This window comes from Lepus europaeus, chromosome 7 (assembly GCF_033115175.1).
Source record: "Lepus europaeus isolate LE1 chromosome 7, mLepTim1.pri, whole genome shotgun sequence".
Taxonomy (NCBI): Eukaryota; Metazoa; Chordata; class Mammalia; order Lagomorpha; family Leporidae; genus Lepus; species Lepus europaeus.
The window spans coordinates 68099828-68124243 of NC_084833.1; the positions used below are offsets into that span (position 1 = coordinate 68099828).

General features: G+C 48.5%; 1 protein-coding gene across 4 annotated transcripts in view; it reads right to left on the reverse strand.

Moving 5' to 3' along the window:
- The window catches only part of TENM4 (teneurin transmembrane protein 4), a 390997-nt gene that overhangs the window by 188818 nt on the left and 177763 nt on the right, over positions 1–24416 (reverse strand). For all 4 annotated transcript variants that reach the window (XM_062198278.1, XM_062198277.1, XM_062198276.1 and 1 more), the window contains one exon: positions 4565–4735. In XM_062198278.1, the coding sequence (XP_062054262.1) occupies positions 4565–4735 (171 nt within the window). The remainder of the gene's footprint in view (positions 1–4564; positions 4736–24416) is intronic.

The window sequence follows — 24416 nt, forward strand, 5'->3', positions numbered from 1 at the left end:
GAGGGGGGTTTTCCATCCCTGGTTCACTTCCCAACTGGCTGCAATGGCTGGAGTTGTGCCCAACCAAAGCCATGAGCCAGGAGCTTCCTCAGGGTCTCCCATGTGGGTGCAGGGGCCCAGGGACTTGGACCATCTTCTACTGCTTTCCCAGGCCACAGCAGAGAGCTGGATTGGAAGTGGAGCAGCCAGGAATAGAACTGGCACCCATATGGGATGCTGGTACTGCAGGCAGTGGCTTTACCTGCTATGCCACAGTGCCGCCCCTAATAAATAAATCTTAAAAAAAGAAACCCTCACTGCTATCCTCCTTCCAGATCCTCTAACAATCTTTGTAATATTTGAGCACCAAGCGGAATCACTAGGATGTAAGTATCTTACTACAAAGCAAGACCCACCAATGGCGGAGGAGCGAGGGAGGGGACAGGGTAGAGGTGGAAGGGAAAAGTCCTGTGTATAAAATTCTTCTCATCTACCTACATTCCAGAAAAGAATGATAAATATTAGTAGCATAAATAGTAACACAGGTGGAAGTAGAACTACGAGTAGTAGAATTACTAGTATTTAATGAGCATTTAATGAGCTCCAACTACCCTGGCAGGCATCTTCATTAACTCAGTTAATTCTCACAACACCTAGCAGAGGCTCATAATGCTTAAGGAGCCATTTTGGGAGGAAGTCATTGGGGGTCCTTCTTTATTTATTAGACTTTGGCTTCTCAGAGGATTAAACTGATGAATGACTCATTAAAACTCTACAAAGACACTCTCGCTGGTGGCAGGGCACACTGACCCTCTTAGAAAGCAAGAGCCCAGTTGAATTCATAGCCTCAGCAGGGGAAAAAAAAAAAAAATCAAGGCTCGATTCAAGTATATATGAGGCCCATGTAAGAACTTCCTGGCATCCCAGGGTGCATGAAGTTGGTCATTTTTATGAATTAGAAACCTGCCAAGAGCTCTCCCAGAGTTAAAGGCAACAGCCAGGGTCTTGAGACAATCACGAGGAGAACACTATTACCACCATGGGTGTCCGCGGAGGCTTCCCAAGCAGTACAAAGAGCTTAGCTCAGAATCAGGGGCCCCGCCAGCATGATGAGATCTCAGAGGGAAGGTTCCACTGGTAACAGTCCTCTTCTTTGTACAGCTAGACAGATTTAAGCTCCCTAGAGCAATGCTGTGAAAATATGCAATCATGTCTATAAAAAAAAATCTCTCAGCAAATTGCTGAAATGATTTGATGGCTCAGTCAAACAAGGAAGATTTGGAAGAACTGAAATTCCACGCGCTTCCCAATCACAGCCGTTACTTGGCTGAACCGACACCTGTCTATATAGGTTCTAAATTCCTCATCAACTAACACTCTCCCCCTCCCTCCACTTTTTTGGTTCTCTTCAATGCAATAACTTGCACAAAGAATCCTTTAGTTTCCTTAGCAACTGTTTGAAATTTATTTGGTTATCAAAATAAGCTGTTCCATTTTGGAGAGCCCAGCTGAGCCTGCGTGCAGTGATTTGCATGGTTCAAACTGATGGGCAATTTTGATTTCACTGCAGAAAGATGAAAATGCTCTTCCTAGCCCACCAATCCAACCATCAGAAATGATTGTTTATTCAATGCTTCTTTCCCCTTCGCCATTAATGCATAACACAAGTTCTTGTGGCTTTATTCTGAGAAGCTGCCGTGTTTGGTTTCTGCCCTGTAACAATCCTGAAATGGTTACAGCCACTTAAAAAACATGGCATGAACTGCAGCTGAATGATCTTCTCAAAGTAGGGTGGATATTTACAATGTGGGGATTATCATACATTTAATTTGTGGAATTAAAAAAAACATAGATCCTTCAAAAATATTCCAAGATCTGGGAGGGTCTATGTTAATTAGCCTGGATTTCTGGGATTTTAATAACTGATATGAAAAGGTTTGGGATTTGAGTGGCTGAGAAGAGAGCTAACGCTGACTGAGTGCCTCTTCATCACTGAGCTTTAATAGGATAGGTGTTCTCATTTTTGTTCTACTGAGGGGCAAATTAAGGCCAAAGGAGAGGGAATGACTGATAGGAATGAACAGAGGCCAATAAAAGCAAAGGTCAGGAGCTAAATCCTGAGCTGTCTGCCACAGGCACACTGTGCCTCTTTCTATACCACAATGCCATTGTGGAGCAGGGGCTTTGAATTCTGGGATCAGAAGGGCCAAAAAATAGGCGCTCACATCAGGGTGAAAGACTTTTCCCCTCAAGGAATGTCTAAGGAACTGGATTTTTAGCATTGCAATTTAAAACATAAACTTAGAAGACCCTGGTTTGACCAGGGCTGGGGGCAGAAAAAGAAAAAATGAAGAATGATGCAGTCTCACATAAACTATAGGAAGCTTTGTCCCATTTTTCCAGACTGAGGCATTTTTCGTCACAGTAATTGCTTTTGATGCTGACCACTTTCCTGCACTGCATTGCATTTAAGGGGTTTATAAACAGGATTTCCATTTGCATCAGTAATGACAGATAATCCCTTTAAGCAAAAATACTCCAATTAAAATAAACCAATCAGCTAGTGCAATTTTATTTTGTCTCTTATCTGTACCTCCTACTCCTTGGGAAAAACTAAACAAAACCTAAGCAACCCACAAACTAATTTCATTAGAGTGGGAGATTTCAGAGAGATACAACTCCTGTTGAAAGAATGTCTGATAAAGATCATGGAAGGAAGAAAAGACATTTTAACTAAATGAGACCCATTACCAATTTCTTGAGGGTTAACCATATTTTGATCTGCATTTGGACAGGCTGGTCTGAAGGCACTCTTCACTTTATGGTACTCAGCCACAGCATCTGGCATCTGGCACTATAATCTTACGTGGGCATCACAAGGCCATAAGCAGGACCATGGACAGGGCCAACATTAAAAAAACTTTGTAGTCATGGGTTAGTCATATGATGATTCTGTTGCTGACTTCACATGAAGAACTTGCTAATTAGAATGCACTTCAGAGAGAAGCCAGCTCAGCATCCTCCCTTTATAGAGGAGAGAATGAAACCCTGAATGTCTGTTCAAAGGATTTGCTTAAGGTCACAGCATAGCTCAGGGGCAATAGCTGAACTTGAACTCAGAGCTCCTGACTCCTAACCTGAGCTTTTCCTTGGACCTGTTCATGCTACTTCCCTCCTTATCCTATTATGGGAAAGCAAAGTATACATTTTTCAATAGTTTAACTCTTAAGACCTTTGCAAAGGAGAGAACTAGCTTTGCCCCTCAAAATAGTGGGTAGGGGTTCAGGTTTGGTTCTGTGGAAGTGCCCCCAGTTCTCAAATCCCTTAAAGTTAGTTGAGAGTTTCAGAGGTCATAAGTAGAAACTCCAGCCAGGTATAGGCCACCCTATTAACCAAACTGACGGCTGGAAGGCAAATCTTTGAGAGGACAGACAGGTTCAGGAGCCATGACTCCAAAGAGATGAGAGAGCATACGGAAGCAGTGAAGGTTGGAGGCAGACTGCAGCAACAGATAGATAAAGCAGGTCACAGTGGAGACAGAAAGGATGGCTGCCATACTGCCTCGAATGACAACCAGACTGGCCTGTTAGCACAGACATCTCTCCTAATGCCAGTTTTTATGAGTTATGCTACTTTAGGTGGATAGTAAAGGAATACATGTTTATGGACTGTTAGAAAACCTCCTAGGAAATTCATAATAAGGGTCTCTGGATGTCCCACCCCAGAGTAGTAAACTCCAAATGCAGCCCCCGCCAGTTCTATCACTGATAGAGAAACATCTGAGTATCACAATACTGTGGGATGTCACATCCACGTCTAGTGTAGGTCTGGTGGTGTAGCTTATGGAGACAGCAAGAGCCCTGGACTCAGACGTGGGCTCATACCCCAGATTCCACCACTGACTGGCTGGGTGGTTTTGGCCAAGTCACTTATTTAATGTGATCCTTTGTTTTTGCATTTACAATGGGCAGAAACAATTAACACTGAGCTCGCAAGATCTCTATGAGGATTAAATGTGAAATGCAATCCTCTTGACAAGAAGCCCTGGAATGAACATGCACAAATGCTAATAATTACCATTATCATTGCAGATGAGGAGGGAGCTCTGGGAAACCAAGTGACTTGCTCAAGGTCACACGATTGGTAGATGCTAGACCTGGCGTCCCCCTTAGACCACAGGGGTCCCTGGATATTTCCATCAGAACACACCACCCACCCCTGTACCACACCCCACTCCCATGCCCATTTGTCCATTCCCTTAAAAGGTTTCCCCAAAAGCGCTTCTCTTGACCGTACCCAAAGATGGCCACCCCGGCAGCATGAAAGCCCACGTGCTTCCCCTGAGGCATGGGATGGAACACTGCTGAGCACCATGAGCCCTGCCCGAGCCCCGCCAGGAGCTCCCAGTGACACGGATCTGTGATGAGGACACAGGTGGACTGGCAGCCAGCGAGGAGTGTGGCGGGATGGAGGAAGCGCCAGAGCATGGAGCTGTGAGCCAGGCACAGGACGCCCATGATGGAGGTCTCCTTGGTTCAAAGGCAGACACAGAGGACTCACGACACGCACAACGCAGCAACCCTACCTTCTGTGGCTCCTTTGCCTTTCCTGTCAGGGGTCTCTAAGCCAGTTCCCCCTGAGGGATATAGGGAGACGTCCGTTGGCACAGGCCAACTGCTGGCTGTATCCTCCGTGATCTCATACATCTGCCCCTCCATCGGCTGCAGGTGCCAGTTTAGGCCAAACAGGTGCATGGCTGTGGTGAGCAATGAGAAAAGTCATCTTTTTCTGCTGGAGGGGGAAATGGAACTCCCAAGCCACAGGGGAAGAGTAGGTGGGGTGGGGGAACACAGACATTCTGTTCAGTTCAACAAACCGTCCCATCCCCAAATGAGAGCTCCTGCTGTGCCAGGCCCTGCACGGGAGGCCAGGGGGGTGGGGCTGGGGGTGCAGAGACACGACTGAACCTTGGACCCTGCCCTCGAGGGGCTCACAGTCTGGTGGAGCTGGGAGAGGGCAGGGACCGGGGAGCCTGAGGAGGCCGTGGCTGTTTCAAAGACAAATGGCAGTTGAGAAGGGAGAAATGGCAATTTGTCTCACAAAGTTAATGTCCTTAATGCAAAAATAACTTCTAGAAATAATAAGCAAAGTCCAGTAACTTGGGAGGAAAATAGGCAAGGACCTGAACAGTGTGCAGAGTAAGAAATACCAACAGCTCTTAACCACATGAAAAGACTCTTGACATCATGTGTAGGGAAAGAATTGCAAACGCGGAGGTACTACTCGTCTCATACAATTTGGCAAAGATATAAAGGGGTGAAAATATGCTATATTGGCAGAGACAGGCAGCAAGTGCTCCCCTGCTTTGATGGTGCCAGCACAAGCTGGCATTTGATGAACAGCAATTTAGAATATACCCTGGGACTGTAAGTTCCCAATTCTAGAAATTTCTCCTTCAGATATACTCACACATGTACTAAATGATGTATGTACAAGGTTACTTACTGCAGCACAGCTTGCAATGGCCAAACATTAGACTTCAGTCCATTAAAGAGAAGCTAGATGGTAAATAAGTTACAGCCGCAAAACAGGATTACAGAGAACCACAGAGAGGGGCTCCTGATGGATTTTTCAGGCAGGAAAACTAGACTATGCAGAAGCGAGTATCTGACACACTCTCTTTGGTTAGAAACATCCCTATGTGTGTATCCGGGGTCCCAGAAGGTGTGCAAGGCACCCCTCCCAGCAGCTGTGTCCTATGAAAGAGACGCTATGGGTCAGCGGTAGGAGTGAATTTACTCATCTTGGTATCTCTTGTATGTTTTCACTTTGTACCACATGCGTGCATTTGTTTTACAAACATTTCTCTAAGGAAGCCACTGCTAAGTAGTCTTGTACAACAATCTAGGAGACACCAAACAGACCTTCTGTCCTTGGAGAAGCATAATGCTTGAGAAAGCTTAGAAACCCGTTTCCAAAAAGGTTTGTGATGTTGGATGAAACGTTTGTCTAAATCCCACCTCGGGATTCCACCTTGGGGACTGTCAACAGTGCACACTCACCCTCTCTGGGATGCTGACTCCGAATGCCCACATACGGGGGAATTAGGCACTTGAGGCCCTGGACTCCCACAGAGAATTGGTTAAATGATGACCATTATAAACTCTCAGTGGCTGAGTGCCCACTGTGCCAAAAGTATCAAAAGTGAAAATTCCCTTAAAGTCTCACAGACAATCCTAACAGTGAGCAGAAATAACCCCATTTTACACATCAAGAAACTAAGGCACCACAGGAATAATTAACATAGGCAAGGCTAGGTGGCTTATGAGTGGCAGAGTCCAGACTAGAATCCTACACTTTTCAAGTCCTGAAAACACACATCAACAGCCTCTGTGCCCGGGGGGTCCAGCACCCCCTTCCTGGCCATGCGGCCTCCCTCCAGCTGTACCTCCCCAGGTGGGCCCCAGGGAGATGTTCCTCCTGCTCATCAAATGGCCTCCAAGGCCCTTAAGACTCTTGGAGGCAGCAACACAGGCTCCTGTGGGAGAGGACATCATGTTTCCCACCCCAGTCTATGGAAGGTGTCACTGCTGCTGGTTTGCAGGGGCCACGTGACGACCATCAGGAAACAAAAAATTCTGTCGAGGAGGCTGCCCTGTGGAGCACGTCCTCTGGCTTCAACCCCGGACACAGGTGGTGCAGGGGACACATGCAGGCTGGATTTATCCAGGAGGGTGCCCCAGGTAACGGCCATCGGACTTGACCTTCTGCTCTCTCTGTGGTTACAGTCACACTAGGGGAGCTGTGCTCGGCCACAGGCAAGAAGAGTGGCCTGGGATCTGAACTGCCCCTTCCTGCCTGCAGGATTCACATCTGAGGAATGGGAATGCAAAGATGTCCAGATGGTTGCATTAAGTGGGATAACACAGGGCGAGTTGTACGTACTCACATGTGCCTTCGGTATTTTTAAACAACTACATCTGTATTTAAGCCATTGATAGCAATGGTGACAGTGGGAGGTGACATTCACTGAGCACCTTTTTAGGCACTAGGTACTAGGGGAGGTGTTTTACTTTGCTCCCCATGGCCTCCATGGAGCTGCCAATCATAAAAAAAAAAATAGCTTGCGTATGTGGAAGAAGTGACTATTCTGCAATTTCCAAGGCTGAATTAGCTCATATTTTCTTTTACCTTCTCATTGTTTTAATGTATGTATTGGCATCTGCAAAGGTAATAGAGAAATGGTTTGAACTACAGACAACTCAGGCACAGGCAGTTAAATGAGCCTCTTTCCCCATTAGAATCAATTATCTCATCTAAGTGTGCAAAAGCACTGTCTTGTTAAAAGGTCATGAGAATTAACGAATTCCAGAATGAATAGAACTCTCACCACTTTCTGCAGAGAGAAATTTTTATTGTCAAAGCTTCCTCTTATTTTTAACAAGATGTAAAAGTCAGTTCTTGCTTTAAAAAAGATACACTGGGGTGGGGAGAGAGGAGGCCAAGAATGAAAGCATTGCAGGTGAACCCCAGGTCTGGGCGGGATTCCGGGGGAAGTGTGTGGGGGCAGGACAGCCCACAGCTGGGTGGGGGAGGTGGAGATGTGGATGTTGGTGTCCCTTCATCTCTGCTTTGTCCACTTGCAATCATAGGGGCCCATGTGACCTGGGGATGAAGTGCACCTGAAAACCACCTGGGAAACAAGGCTCTGTATCCACCTCCAACTTACAGGGATGCTCTCAGGAGACTCAGCCAGGCAGAGAATTTAGGACGTGAACCCAAGCTCACCAAGACTGGGATGAGCTCTGGCTAGCTGGACGGTGAGACTTCCGGGCAGTAGGAGGTAGAAAAGCTTCAGAGATCTTAAGTGCAACCAGCAACATTATCTTAAAGCCAAGAGAACAGAGAGCTCTACTCCGTGATCCAGGACCTTGCAATACAAGTCCCACCAGTGAGCCTTCAGTTCTTTCAGTGTATTGTTTGCCCTTGTTGATTTTACAGTGCTGGGAGGGGGGATGGGGAAGGGAGAAGGAACAGTTGGCTCAGTTCTCCTCTTTCCAAAGGACACAGCACCTGCTTGGCCAGAGACTAGCCAGAGAAAACAGAAACTCCACAGAACACTCTTCTTTACACTACAGTAATCAAAATAATAGTGGTGACACACAAAATTGGTAACATTTGAACACATACTGCCTGCCAAATGCTTTACTTATGTTGTTCAACTTCATCCCCATACAAAGGGAGATTCAGAAGATAGGACTGGAGAAGAGTTACAATGGAACTGGAGCAGAATCGGAGCCATGGTGGTTGCTATCCAGGGAAGTGAGTTCCCTTGTCCACGGAGCTGCTGTATGTTTGAGGCGAGTCTCAAACTTGGAAGCCTGTGCTCCCAAACCAAGCTTCCTCTTTTCCAAGTTGAACTCTTTACTTAACATAGACTTAAACATATGTGTATAAAGTCAATTGAAAATAGATCTTAGTAAAAAATAAAAGTGGGAATAAGAGAGGAGGAAGAAAGGTGGGAGTATGGGTGGGAGGGGGGCATGGTGTGATGAATCACCATGTTCCTAAAGTTGTAATTAGGAAGTGTATGAAGTTTGTAACTGTAAAGCTGTATAGTTCTGCATACATTCCTACAGACTTACTTCTAAGGGTACAGTTTAAAAACTAACTAGCCATGGGACCCCAAGTCCCCTTAAGCTGGGTGGTAAAAAGACCATCTTAAGTATTAAAGTGATCATATGGATAGGATTAGGCATCTGGTAATAATAATAGAATTAAAAGGAGTGAATGCTTCAACATGGGATGCAGTCCATACAGCAGATTCATAGAATGACAACTGCTTTAAGTAGCACTCTGACCTCAGAATCAGCCCTTAAGGCATTCTGGTCTGGCTGAAAAGTCCATGAGAGCATTTCAGGCATAGAAAGCCAAGACACTGTGGTAAAAAATGTCCTACATGAAGGACCTTGGTGGGTGAGTCCCCAGTGGAAAGAAGTGGTCATAAAAGAGATACTTTTCTCTAAAGGGAGGAGAGAACTTCCATTTTGCTTGTGGCCTCATTTAAATATTGATGGAGTCTGTGGATTCGAAAGGCTTCCACAGTCTAGGCAGCTCATGTCAAGAGCCTCTGGTGATCACTGACGTCATACATAAGAGTGTTAATTGTTAAATTAACAATAGGAGTCACTGTGCACTAACTTCCATGTAGGACCTCTGTCCTTGAAGAGTTGTATTATAATGTCTAAGCACTCACAAAAGATGTATCATTCTTTTATGCTTTTTTAAAGTTAATTTCCTAAAAAAAAAAAAAGAAGTGAAATTAACTTCAAGATGCAATGACTAAACAGCCCTTGTCTTGACTGTTGAGAAACAGTTGTTTTGTGTGTGTGTGTGTGTGCAAATTGTTGAACTCTTTACTTAGTGTAGAATTGATCTTCTGTGTATAACGTTAATAAAAAATGGATCTTAGTAGAGAATGGGACTGGGAATAGGAGAGGGGGGAGGAGGAGGACAGGTAGGGTGGGAAGAATCACTATATTCCTAAAGTTGTACTTATGAAATGCATGAAGACTGTATTCCTTAAATAAAGGGTTTCTTTGGGAAAAAAATAAAAAATAAATGAGAGAAAAAAAAATTAAGTCTGTGTAATATAAAACCACCAGCAAATGAAAGCTGAAATAAGTGTCTGGGGGTGCCCAGTGATAACCAACTGTATATGAGGGTGGTATAGTGCACTCAGCAGGTTGTCACTGCCTGCAATGCTAGCATCCCACTTGAGTGCTGATTTAATTCCTGGCTACTCTACTTCTGATACAGTTTCCCTGCTAAAGCAGAGGAAGATGATCCAAATATTTTTTCCCTGCCACCCATGTGGGAAATCTAGATAGAGTTCCAGGTTTCTCCTGGCTTTGGCCTGGCCCAGCCCTGGCTATTGTGGCCATCAGGGAGTGAACCAGTGGGTGGAAGATTTCTTTTCTAAGTAACTCTGCCTTTCAAATAACTAAAATAAATCTTGGGGTCGGTGCCATGGCTCACTTGGCTAATCCTCCGCCTGCGGCGCCAGCATCCCATATGGGTGCCAGGTTCTAGTCCCGGCTGCTCCTCTTCCAGTCCAGCTCTCTGCTGTGGCCCAGGAAAGCAGTGGAGGATGGCCCAAGTGCTTGGGTGCCAGTGTGGGAGACCAGGAAGAAACACCTGGCTCCTGGGTTTGGATTGGCGTAGCTGCGGCCGTAGCGGCCATTTGGGGGGGTGAACCAACGGAAGAAAGATCTTTCTCTCTGTCTCTCTAACTCTATCTGTAAAACAAACAAACAAACAAACCTCTACCTGTCAAATAAAAAAAAAAAAATCTTTTGAATTAAATAACCTGGAAGTATCAGTGATGAATCAAAAGAAAAAAAAAGGTAGTAAATATTTTTAAAAGCTTGCAAAGGATGGACCAGGCCACTGAACCAATTATTTAATTTATATTTACTCTATTTACCATTTCCTAAGAAATTAACTGTGACCACCCTCCACCCATGCATATCCCAGGATTATCTAAATGACACCCTCTGGGGTGGATTTATCGTGCAAAAACTCTCAAGCACACTGAATGTGGCCTAGATAAAAAAAGAGACTAGTTTGCAATTCAGTGAAAAGCTACAAAGATGCTAAGAGTTCAGAAAAAGGCTGTGGAAAGGTAGCAGGTTCATAGGGTCACCCACACGGAAATGTTAATGATTTCTGAAAGCCAAGAGCCAGGCTCAGAGAGATTCTGATTCCCCGGGCTCCGGTCAGTCTGATTCCAGGGCTGACATTTCCCCATCCCCTTTCTTCAGCACAGCAAGGCGCGAGAGACGGCTCGGCAATCGCAAGTCCCATCTTGACATTTGTAAGCAACGCTGCATACATCCTCAGACATGAAGCCTCTTCCCAGCTCTCAGCCAGCAGGAGGCAAGGAACAAAACCATCACCCAGGGGTGGCCAGCGTGAGGACAGGAGAGTCTCCACCCGCACAATGCAGCACCTCCAGGGAGGCTCTGCACAGGAATGGTGGATGCAAGGGACGAGTTTGGGCTCATATCAGTGGCGACTAACCCAGGCACCCATTTTTCAGTTTTATGTCAGTGCTCAGTTTTGGGGGTTGTTGCTTTTGTTTCTCCATAAGGTCATTTCTATAAAAATGAAGTCACCAGAATTCTGTGACTTATGGTCTTAGGGTGGAAACTACAAAGAGAGAACACAACAGCAACAGTTACAGACTCTCATTCCTGCTTTTGATACAAAGTCATAGCATTTCAGAGCTCCAAACCAAGAAGCCACAGACACAGAAGAGTACACAGAAGTGCAATAGGAAAAAACTGGAAGCAACCAAGATGTCTAAAAATAGGAGACTGACTTAGCTAGATTACGGTGCAGGTGCTGGATGGAATACAAGGCAATCATTATAAAAAATAACTACGACAAGGAGCAATGAGGGAAAATGCTTAACATATGATGGTATGGGAACAAAAAAAAAGGCAGGACACAAAATTGCATGTTTTGCTCCACTGCATCTCTGTAATGTCAGCATGCAGGTGAAAAAATGTCTGTAAAGAAATATTTAAAAGGCTGGCGTTGTGGCATAGCAGGTAAAGCCACCCGTCGTCTGTGGTGCTGGCATCCCATACCGGTGCTGTCTAAGACCTGGCTGCTCCACTTCCAATCCAGCTCTCTGCTATGGCCTGGGAAAGCAGTGGAAGATGCCCAAGTGCTTGGACCCCTGCACCCACGTGGGAGACCCAGAAGAAGCTCCTGGCTTCGGATTGGCCAAGCTCTGGCCATTGTAGCCATTTGGGGAGTGAACAAGTGGATGGAATCAGTGTCTGCCTCTCTGTAACTCTGCTGTTCAAATAAATAAATAAGTCCTAAAAAAAATATACTTCAAAATGACATCAGGCTTTGAATTACAGTGGCAGGATAATGGATGCATGGTCTTCTCTGGTTTCCAAATGCCTTTCACGTTGTTTTATATGAAAGAGGAAATTCTACGGCCAAGTCTCAGCAACAAGAGGAGGAAGAGGAGGATGGAACAACATCCTCCTTGAGCATGTGCCCCGTGTCAGGCACTAGACAAGGGAGTGACACAGTCCCTGTCTCGGCCCTGAGAAACTCATTTTGCAAACGGGACGCTCACAGAGGCTTCTTATTCTCTCAGAGACACACACATAGGAAATGATAAAGCCAGGTCTGAACCTAGATTTGACTGCTTCCAAAATACAGGCTCCTGGCACCTTGCTACACTGATGAATCACAATACCTGAAACCAAAAATTAAGGCAAAGCTTTTGCCGATGGCATAGCCTGATTTGCTTCTTTGAGACAGTTTGTTAACGGACTTTCTTCTCAGGGATAAAGCATGGGGCCACCATTCCTTCAAGTCCTGACTGCCTTAGGTAGGACCAGTACCCACATTCAAAACCATGGACATGGGCTGGCGCTGTGGTACGGCTAACTGAGCCACTATTTGGGTCACCAGATCCCACACTGGAGTAGCAGTTTGAGTCCTGGCTGCTCCACTTCTGATCCAGCTTCCTGCCAGTGCGCCTGGGAAAGCAGGGGAATATGTCCTAAGTGCTTGAGCCCTTGCCTCTCATGTGGGAGACCTGGATGGAGTTCCCGGCTCTTGGCTTCAGCCTGGCTCAACCCCAGGTGTCAGTGCCATTTGGGTAGTGATGCGGTAATGGAAGATCTCACTTTCTCTGTCATTCTGTCTTTTAAATAAATAAAGTAAATCTTAAAAGCAAAACAAAATCAAGTACACTCAAGTTAGCAAGCTGCCTACAGGCAGAGGAAGTCTGCAAGTTCAGATCTACCCAGAACATTCAGAAGTTGGTCCTTTACTGGTTTCTGTGACTTTGGGCAAAAAACTTAGCCTCTCTGAATCTATTTCCTCATATTTAAAATGAGGACAGGAATACTTGCCTCTAAGAATACAGTGAGATGATGCATGTAATCTGCTGAGAACTACGTTAGCACGTACTAGGAGGACAGCAGGTGCCCTCACCGTCATTTTGCTTTGGTTTCCCTACTACCTACATCCACTGAACACTTCATTTCAGCCTGCTTCTCGCACCACCCTGTTCTTCTCTATATGTTTCCCAAAATTCCCCTTGCATACACCTACAAGCTCAGTTAAGCCGAGGGCCCTCTCCTACCCCCATTACCTGGCAGACTCTGAGCACAGGAACTAGAGCTGTTTGGCCAATGGATAGCAGCAGAATCACTAGAAGGCAGCCTGGCAGGATCCCACTGTCTGAGGACGTGGGGCTAATTTTAAATCAAGAAGACATATTACTTTTCTTCCTACTCCTGGATAAACTTGACTGCTACCTTGGTCAAGGCTACTATCTCTCTCACTCTCAAATGAAGCGATTCCTGGAGAGTGGACCTGGGCTCAGTTAATCGTGCTTCTGCACCATGCAGGGCTGGGGGAAGGAGGCTGTTCAGGAAGGATTCGTGAGCAGCCGCTTGGTGTTTCTGTAAATGGAGCTGCAGGCCCTCCCAAGCCAGAAGATGGAGCACCCTGCACCACAGAATAGAGAACCAGGCGTACCCACCATCCATACAGAACAGAAATGTCGATTTAACTGGAGGGCACCGAAAACTGGTGACAAGGCAAATCGTCAGAGACCTGGGGCCAGAATCTGATTTGCACCCAGCTACCATTCCTGCAGTAACACAGTAAGAAAGCTGCTTTCCCTGGGACCTTTCCCCCAAAGCCTCTGCGAGACCTCTTTCGTACTTCACTAATGTGGAGGGGTGGCCACCTCCCGCTGATCTGAAGACTGACCTCAGCTCAGCTACCTGGCCTCTCTCTGCTGCACTCCCAATCCTGGGCTGGGTCTGGAGTCCAGAGAATGGCAGTGAAGCCTCCACAGCCAGCCAGACCTGGGCTCCGTCACTGCTCTGATGTTTCTAGTTCTACGACTTTGTCACTCTGTGGGCCTCGGTTTCCTCACCTGTAAAATGGTGGGGATAACTCTTAGCTCAGAGCGGCTGTGGGGGTGAAAGGTAGAAAAGTCTCCTAAGAGCAAGACGGCCGTCCTCATCGCCTGTCCTTCCTAGATGAAGGGAGCTGTCTCCTTGGGCCTAAAGTGAGGGAAGGAGGCCACAGCTCACCATGAGGCCCTGCCTCCAGGGCAGGAATTACTCCCCCATTGCCTTCCCCTGCCACCTGATTGGGAGGAGTGAAGAGAAAGGGAGGGAAGGAGGGAGCCAGAGGTAATGAGGGTGATGATTAAAGCAATGACGGCTCTCACTTGTTAAAATTTTATCCCGTGAATCACAGAGTGCTGGAGGGGCCACAGGCACCAGGTCATTACATCTCACAACTCTTTAAGGCAGGTCCTGTCACTAACCCCACTTTTATATATTAGGCATCTCAAAACGGAGCTACAAAGTAGATACTGTTCATCTATTTTTATTATAAACCTAAGTTTGCATGCTGATCACCTATAATTGCATCATTCCTTGTAGCAGCAAGAAGAGCCAAATCAGTTCTTGGGACTCCGGATCCCAAGCTCTTTTCACACTGTCCTCAAGGAAGCTCAGGATGGGCTTCCCTTTAGCCCCGACTAGAAGACCGGTTTGTGCCAGCAGAACCACCTCCAAGGCAGTGACTGCACATAGACCAAGAGCTGAAACCTAGCCGGGGCCCATGGACCGCCCTTCATGTTCAAGGCCTCGCGAACGCTCCAAGGGGCCAGGAAACCCCAGGGATCGCCTGTGTGTTCAAACTGCTCTGCAGGGGTGAGCAGCCTGACTGCCCTGCAGCAAGGCCAGGTCTGGGACGGCCCTGTCGGTTCTGTCTTTTCCTGATGGGGTGGGGGTGGGGGTGGGCATGCTGGTATGGAGCGCTGCCACAGTCAGCTTCTTGCACTGAACCAGCCTCTCACCTGGGCCACACCACCCCCTCCCCGACCTGTGCTGGGCCCCCGAGGAGCCAGAAGAAACGCGTGGCTTTGGCTGGCCCTGGGAGCTCCCACAAGGAGAATGTGCCTTGATGCTGCTCCCTTTCCACAGCTGTTAGAAAAACCTCGGCTTCATGGAGCAACTCCCCCCCCCCCCCAACTTCCTGATTGCTTTTGCCACGTCATCCATGTAACTGTTTTTTCTTTTTCCCCAAGATCAAAGCCAGTTAGGAGGTGGTCCCCACTGAATCTCAAATGGAGGTTTAATTTGTGTATATATTATTAGGACCGGCCTCTCCCTCTGGAGCGTTCGTTTCAGCAAGAGGAACCAGGGCAGACAGCGTAACGTGCAGCCTGCCACCTGGATTTGGGACTTGGGATAATATTTCTTTATAATGAGAAGTGTTTGGAAAGAGCACTGTAACGTCTCCCAGTACAGAGTGTCTGACGTCCCTCGGCTACTCCCTACGGCTTCCCAGGCTCCTTCCCCTTGGGCATACGGCAGCTCTTTGGGACAGCATGTTTCTCTGCTCCCCACCTTGGTCTGCACAGAGGATCTCCCCTTTTGTTCCTCCTTGAGCTCTGGTTTGGTCCAGTCCTTGCATTAGGAAGTTCAAACTATGCAGTTCCAGGCACCCTGAGGACGATAATGACCATGATAATGAAGGTGATGATGTGAACAGCAGCCACAGTCGTTACCCATTACCGGAAGTGATACAGTGCCAGGTACCGTGCCGAGTGCTCCGGTCATCACCAAGCCCCTTTGTTATTACTGTTACTTTATTTACCCTCACTTCCAGGATGGGGGAAGTGAGGCTCAAAGGAGTTCAATAACTTGCTCAAGGTCACCACTCCCTTAGAGGTCAAGTCCAAAGTCAGATCTGAGTCAAAGTCACATGGACCTGAATCTGCCCCTAACCACTCTCCCACACTGATTTTCTGATCAGCTGTAAAACAATGAGAATGACAGAAATGGGGACAGTGGAGGAATGCTCCATCTCACTGACAGAGTGGCTCTGTCTTACTGGTCAAATTCTGGTGGCCATACTTTACTGACAACAGGAACTTCAGGTGATATGTCTTCAGCAGAGAAACGATTTAACAAGAACATTTAAGCGCTTGCTGAACATAATATTTGGTGGTCCACGTTACTTCTCTCTGATGCTTGGTGTGGATTTCTCTGTCCCTGGAACACACCTGCCTGTCCAGCCTCCATGCTTCTGCTCACAGAAAACCCTCTGCTCAGAATGGCCACACCCTCCTTCTCTACTTAAAAAAAAAAAAAATCCCTTTATCCTTCAAGGCCTACTTCAAACACTGCCTCTTCTGTGAAGATTTCCACATCACTCTCAGCCTACGTGACCTCTGCTCTCAGCCCTAGGCTCTCATCATTATTTCTGCACCTGCTGCCCTGATGGTGTGTGCACCCGTGCTTCTTGTCCCTTGCTGAATTCTCCAGCAGACACAGTACCTGGCGCAGTAGGTGTGTACAAAGAGTACCAGGCTCCTGCTCTGGCCCTTAGCAGCTGTGCCTCAGCGGCTCAGCCCTTCAACCACTCTGACCCTCAGTGTTGTCACTTACGGGAGTGGAAATAACAGAGAACCTTCTCCCAGTGAACCAGTGGATGGAAGAGCTCTCTCTCTCTCTTTTGCTTTCTTTTTTGCATTCTCTCTCTCTCTCTCTCTCTCTCTCACACACACACACACACACACACACACACACACTCTGTATAACTCTTTCAAATAAATAAATTTTAAACAAAGAAAACAATCTCCCAGGTTCTTATAAGGATGAAGTTTCACTAAGGTTCTAACATACAGTGTATTGAAAATGGAAGACATTCTTATTATTATATTGCTTCATAATTCGTGAGTGAAAGAGCAGCCAAATGTTCTAGTTTAATACAGTCTGGTTTTTGCACATGGACAGATGCAAAGACTTACAGGTGAAGCTTCCCCGTGTCAGAGCTTCACAGGTAGGTATATGCTCCGTACTATTTAACTGACTCAGTGTCTTACAGACAGGAGACAGAAGCAGCACGTTGGAAGAGTTTCTAGTTTTCAAGAAAGGAAAGATGCTACTTATTCTAAATTTTTCTCTAAAGCTCTACTACTCTCTTCATACTCCATCTCCCCTCCAAGACCCTTTTGCACACCGGTTGGGGGGTGGGGTCCTTACACAGAGTCACACACGGACAGTATCACACACGGACTGAGACACCCCAGGCTCTTATTCTGCTGCAGAACTCGACAGACGCACAAGAGGCAAGACCTGGAACACGGTGACGAAGGGGTGGCCACGGCACGGTGAAGGCACAGGCATCTTTTCTCTTTCCCGGCTGGAGGCTGTGAGCAAAATCTAAGTGTAGGCTCAAGGGCACGCTAGATCTCGCTGCCTGCCACACACCAGCAGAAAGGGCTCTCTCCAAAGTGAATTGTCACGTGGGTGACAATCTCGTGCTGGACAAAGCCAGGAGAACTGCAAGAGCAGCTGCCAGGAGGTGCTGGGGCCCTGCTAGCCAACGCCATCAGGGCTGTAATCCGGGAGTGTGCCTGGTGCCATCCACAGCCCCACTGGAGGCACAGGGCCATGGCCAAGCTGGCGCAGTGCAAGGCACGAGGCAGCAGATGTCGGTTGTGCATTAGTTTCTCTCTTTAGCATGGCGCTCCTGCGTCATCCCAGCAGACCAGTTCCGGAGAGCTGCCTCGGGCCCTTCCTGCCTCAGCTCTGGGAAGAGGACAGGCTCGGGGTGGGAAAAACCCAGGCTCTGTCCCTCACTCGTGACGCGGCTCTGGACAGAGCCTCAGGTTCTCAACTATTCAGACGGACCTGGGGCCTTGTAACTTGCTCAGTGCTTGATGAGCGTTTACTGGAGAGTAAGGCCACTGGGACGATTAAACCTAACGCCCGCCACAGTGCCTGGGTGGCTCCCGATTTCTGTGAGCTGCTATTGCTGTGACAGCAGGGGAGGCCTTGCTGGGTGGGGCTGGGAGCAGGGGCAGCAGAAAGCATCAGCCAGCATGGCAAAGCCCCCGCCGTGCGCTCAAAGCCCAGGCATGGGGCACTGTGACATGACAGAAGGCTCTTCGAGATGGCCGCGTCTATACACAATTCAGAGTCGGAAAACTGGGTGTTTAGGCCCAGCTCTATTCTCCGGCACACATTGCAGCAAACAAGTGAGGTAACAGCAGTGGGTCTCGGTTTCTATGTGAGGACTTGCACGACAGACAGGTGGCTGTAATTCTACGCAGCACCTAGACTGCTGGAGAGGACCAGAGGCTGGGCGCTGCTGTGCCGCCTGGTGGGGCTCCTCTTCTTGGAGGAAGTAGCCATTGTCCGCCTGCAGTCACTGGGATCCCTCTCCCTCTCCCTCCCGCTCCCCCTCCCCCTCCCCTTCTCCCATCAGTGAAACAGAGGCCGAGGCCCAGGGACAGGGAGACACACAAACGGGTGCAGTGATGCCCCCTCCCCCGACACAGGTGCCAAAAGTCACCCACGTTTCCATCCACCACCCTCTGCCTCCGCCCCGGCTGCTCCAACCTGCAAAAAAACCATGGCTTTCTTCTCTTCCAATATCTCACTCAATTTATAAACTCCATGCCTTGGGGAAATTTGATCTGATCTTCCTGGTTAGAATGAATTGCTCTCTCCTTCAGAATCCACAGGGATACGGTTCAGAATCCAGTGACACGCTTTATCATCTGTCTGCTACTGCCACATACCCCTTACGACGCATCTGGCTCTCCACGAAACCCCGGGTGATGCCAAGGCAGTGGCGCCAGCTTTTCGGGCTCTGCCTGTCCCTCTTGGTCCAGGACACAATCCACACACAGGCTCTGAGAAGGCGCCCCACCCTTTTAAACCTGAGCACGAGGAGGCTCCTCCCACATAATCCCAGATTACCTGAAACTCTGGCCTCTGGGACAGCCTCTGGCTGGAGGACCTGGGATGGCTTAACGCCTGCAGGTGATCTGGGTGACTCACTCCCATGCTACTGAGGCACCTGGGCCTTCATCCCCTCCCAGCACAGAGCCTCTCCTCTTCCTTTCTCTTTGCCCCACTCCACGCCTTGCAACACGTTAGCTCCTGCAGCTGGCATCCCCGCTTCCTTTCTGTCTCCAATGGACTTCTGCTGAACACCTGCTACCCTGGACCATGGGAGCTGTGGCTACGACACTGAGTGTGACAGAAGTGGCTTCTGCCCTCGTGGAGTCCGTGCTCTCGCTGTGGGGACAGACACTAAATAATCCAGGTGATTATAATCCAGGTGGTCACAGTGATCCGCGTGCAAGTGAGGGTTCCTGGCTGAGTGAGAGGTGGACAGAGGAGCTTCTGAACTATTGACACTGGAGCGAAGCTGTTGAGAAAGGACTGACAGGTAGAAGGGGCAGGAGGTGACAGGGGGCTCCCTCTAGGCTCTCACAGCCACTGTGAACACCTCACCTCCCACCAGTTAAATTGGCCGACCTCAGATCAGACACAAGGGCCCGTGGTGGCCACAGGGTGGGAATACTGGAAGCCTGGGTGGAGGCTTTAGGCTTCAGAACAGGCCCTAGCAGTGAGTAAGGAGAACGTTCAACTGTTCCCACTTTTGATCCAGGAATCCTGCTGTGGGGGATACGCCGCATCCACTACAATCAGAGGAGGAACACAGAGCAGAGGCACAAAGATGTTCACGGAGTCGCTATTTATAACAGCAAACACCGGAAACAGCAGGAATGCAGGGCCTGCTAACGGCACAAACACCACGGAGCTGTCAAACCTGACAAGAAGGGGACTGTGTCGGCGCGTGCGTAAACCACCCGCGAGAAAGGCAGAAGACGCAAACCTGTATGCTCACGTCGGCAACAGCGAGGCTTTGCTGCTGTCCTTCAAGGACAAGCACAAGACACAAAGAACCCCAGGATGCTTCCACTGCTTGGCCTGCTATCTTGAATTCTGAAATTTCCTCAAAACTTAAATATCTTAGTGTATGGAGGTTATCTGAGGTAATGCCTGATTCCGAGCCCAGAAGAGAAATCACTGCTTTACTATGCTTCTCAAAAACAGTGCTGGGGCAGGATTGGGGGGGAAGGGTCTGGCATTGTGGCGCAGCAGGTTAAGCTGCCATCTGCGGTGCTGGCATCCCATGTGGTCACTGGTTTGAGTCCTGGCTGCTCCACTTCGGATCCAGCTTCCTGCTAATGTGCCTGGGAAAGCAGCAGCAGATGGCCCAAGTGCTTGGGCCCCAGGGCCTACATGAGAGACCTGGATAAGATTCTTGGCTCTTGGCTTCAGCCTGGCCCAGCCCTGGTCATTGTAGCCATTTGGGGAATGAACTAGCAGATGGAAGATCTCTCTCTCTCTCTTTCTCTGTCTCTCCCTCTCCCTCCCATGCTGTAACTCTGACTTTCAAATAAATAATTATTAGAAAGAAAAATAGTACTTGGAGCTATAGAGACAGAATAGATAAGTGGATGTAGAGGCTTAGGTTGGGGAATGACCACAAAGGAACTTTACAGGGGCAGTGGAAATGTTATGTTTTCTTTTTAAGACTTGTTTATTTGATTGAGTTACAGAGTGAGGGGGAAGGGGGGAAGGGAGGGAGGGAGAGAAAGAGATCTTCCGCCCTCTGATTCACTCCCCAGATGGCTGCAATAGTCAGGGCTGGGCCAGGCTGAAGCCAGGAGCCAGGAGCTGCTTCTTCCTGGTCTCTCATGTCGGTGGCAGGGGCCCAAGCACTTGAGTCATCCTTCACTTCTTTTCCCAGGCCATTAGCAGGGTGTTGTAGCCAAAGTAGAACAGCCAGGACAACACCAGCACCCAAAGGGGATACCACATGTCAGGCAGTGGCTTACCCACTAGACCATAATGCAGCCCCAGTGCTCTGTGTTGGATTACGGTGGTGATCACAAAATTCTATACTTCAGAATTCATAAAATGGTACACAGAATTCTACACATCAGAATTTCTAGAACGGTATACCTAAAATATACTAATTTTCTGTATGTAAATTGTATCTCAATGACTCTGACTTTAAAAGCAAGGTCTGGGGGCTGGCACCATGGTGCGGTAGGTTAATCCTCTGCCTATGGTGCTGGCACCCCATATGGGCGCCGGTTCGAGTCCCAGCTGCTCCTGTTCCAATCCAGCCCTCTGCTATGGCCTGGGAAAGCAGAAGATGGCCCAAGTCCTTGGGCCCCTGCCTCTGCATGGGAGACCAGGAAGAAGCACCTGGCTCCTGGCTTTGGATCAGCGCAGCTCCGGCTGTTGCGGCCATTTGGGGAGTGAACCAACGGAAGGAAGACCTTTTTCTCTGTCTCTCCCTCTCACTGTCTGTAACTCTACCTCTCAAATAAATAAATAAAATCTTTTAAAAAAGAAAAGCAATGTCTGGGGGGGTGTACATCTGTCTCAGCAGTTAGAATGCCACTTGGGAACCCTGCATCCCATAACAGAGCACCTGGGTTCAAATCCTGATTCTGCTTCCTATTGCAGCTTCCTGCTGATGTGCACCCTGGGAGGCAGTAGATAAGGGCTTAAATACTTGGATCCTTACCAACCTCATGGGAGACCCAGACTGAGTTCTGGGCTCCTGGCTTTGGGCTGGTCAAGTCTCAGCTGTTCTGAGCAACTGGGGAATGAACCAGAGGATAGGAGACCTGTCTCTGCCTCTCCCTCTCAGTCTCCGCGTCTTCAAAAACATAGCAGCATCCCGGCCTAGTGACAGCAAGGAAGACTTACGCAGGAGTGGTTTGGGGCTCAGTCCTAGCAGGAGGCCCCTGGAACTGGAGGCAGAGCCCAGCACAGCACTAAGGAAAGGGCTGTGGAAGGTGGTGAGGCTGGTGTCCCCATCAGATTCGGGATTCCTTCTCTAGCCTTCTGCGCCCTGCTCTGTGGCTGGGGAGGCTCATTCATATAGCCTGGGCCCATGGGTTCCCTTGGGCTCTGTCAGAAGCCCCTCCCTGGTGGCTACTCTCTGCAGCTTCTGGTCACCACCACCCACTCCCTTGCCCCATCTGGCCTACAGGTAGTAGAGTCTCCTGGCGTGGTAAGACTAGGGTAGTACTGCTCCTTGAAAGACTGCCTTGTTTTTATAATTAGTCTCTATATTAAACTCTCCTCCAAATTAAAAACAAAACAAAAAACAAGTAGACTTCGTAGGCAAACAAACCCAACAACCCATTGCCTGAACACTTCCACTGTCAGGAAGTCTACTACCAAACTGCAAAGTCTTTTTCTCATGCTGAGTTGAAACACGCAGAGTGGCTTAATAACTTCCGTTTGTTGGTTTGTTTTTATTCTTGTTTTACTGATGAGGAAGCTACAGCTAGAAGAGGGAAAGCCCTTGGCCAGGTGGTAGGGTGGGTACTGGCAGAAGGCTGATACCCTTGAGATCGTGGGTGGACCAAGTCTGGGGACGCCACATCTCCCCTCCTCCCAGACACGGTCTTCCTAGAGATAGCCGACTCCACAGGGGGAGAGTGCTCCGGCTGGGAAAAAAAAAAGCCTTCTCTCATGGAGCCATTTTCAGCCTTTTCTTGCCCCTGGGGTCTGGCTGTGGCCCCTGCAGTCCCCTAGAGCAAGTTTCACCCTTTCTCCAAGGCAGCACTTCACTCAGCTGCAGAGAGCAATGCTGGTCTGGAAGTTGTCCTTTTGGGGAGGTGGAAGATATTAGTCTGGGGTGTGTTATACCGACTATTTATCTATTATCTATCGATTCATCAATCCACCCATCCACCCATCCATCCATCTTGCTATTAGCAGTTCCCACAGAGCAGCATGAAGGAACCAATCTTGGAAAGAAAGGTGTTAATATACGATCCTGTATCTTTATCGCTTCTTCTGTCTCCTAAAAGACCAAGTTCAGTCATCTCCATTCCCCCTTGTTTGGGTTATAAAGTCAAGTCTAGGTATTCTGTCCAAAAGGCTTGATGTGCTGTTGCAGAGAAAGGTGAGAACATGAGGCTTACTTCTCACCAATAACTCCTGGCCCCAAGTGCAATAGGCCTGTGCTTCTGTGATCTCGATGCTGCGTGAGCTGACCCAGAGAGAGGGCACGAGAGGGGCAGGAGCAGTCACACTGGCCTCTCTCTCTAATATTTCACTGACCACAAGTCCTGTACTTCAGCCCCAGGACACAGGATGGACACTGCGGCCACCATGCTTTTGCTCATCCTGTTCTGCCTGGACTACCCTTGGCAGGTTTAACCACATCACAAGGTCTTTTTTCAATCAAGCCTCACTGAGCATAGCTACTCTGTGCCCAGCTTTGTGCTAGAGACCAAGGACTCGGCAGAGTGAGACATTAGTGGATGGGGGATTGAGCAACAGCCCCTAAAGGGCAAGGAAGTCCATGAGCTCTTCTAACTGGACTGCTGCCACACCGACCTCCAGGTCGCACGGGAAGGTGTTCACGGTCCTCAGACAGCCTGCGTGGCTTCATGAAAATCACACTCAGAGCCCCAGGGTACCTCACAAACTGGAAGACCCTGGCTCTTCCAGACCAAGAGTTGCAGTAATATTCCAACAAGCAAAGCCCTCCAACAGCCGCCTTTTGAACAGCAGTGATTCAGCTTAGCGACATTCACACTTCTACGTTAAACTATATCACCACTTCCCACCATGGTTCTCCTTGCAATCCCTCATCAGCTTTTGGTAGAGGTGAAAAATGTGACCTAATTTTGTGAAGGATCCCACGTTGCTACTCATTGCTACCAAGCATGCTGGAATGTTGCACTGTGGCTATCCAGACCTTACTTCTGACTCCACTCTTTGTCCTGGCCTAATTTCCTACAGGTAGAGACCTCTAGACCTGGAGGACCCTGTAGGATCACCCACTCCCACCACACCGTGGGTTGAGAGAGCTGAGGTCCAGGGAGTGATAAGGACAATGTTCCGAGGTCCCCAGCAAGGGCCACGTCCTTTCTCACGGGTCCTGTGGTTTCCCAGGAGCCTGTCACTCCACCTGCGCAGCAGCCTTCCCAAGCGTGTAAGATGAAGAAACTGAGGCTGGAGCATGGCGGCCGAGATGTCCACCACTGACCCAAATCTGTCCTCTTGCCCAGCAACACCACTCTGCCTTAGAGATTCACAGCACACGGCACCTGTTGGGTGCCAGGGTGGACTGGGCCCTGGTGCCAGAAGAAACAGCATCCTGGGGTGATCATGGGTGCTTGTTACAGCATAACGGCATTGCTGGTCTTAACTATTAACAACAATGTCGAGTCTCCTATTCCAAGGGCCTATCTGGCCAGACGGGTGCTTGAAGAGGCCTCCGGATATCAGCTCCTCTGTGGCACTCACCATCTGCTTTTCACATCCTCGGAATTCAAGGGAAGCCGTCGGTTTTATCTGGAAAGAGGCGACTATCAGTGAAGCAAAGTCAGCTTTTGTCCTAGTTAAAGAAGTGACGTGCGGTGCTTTGCAGGTGACGATTCTTGCACAGCTGCTTTTCTGGAACAGCGAGACGTCCCTACAAATGCTTTCTGACAGCTCCCCTGCTTGTTCTCTCTGCTGCCC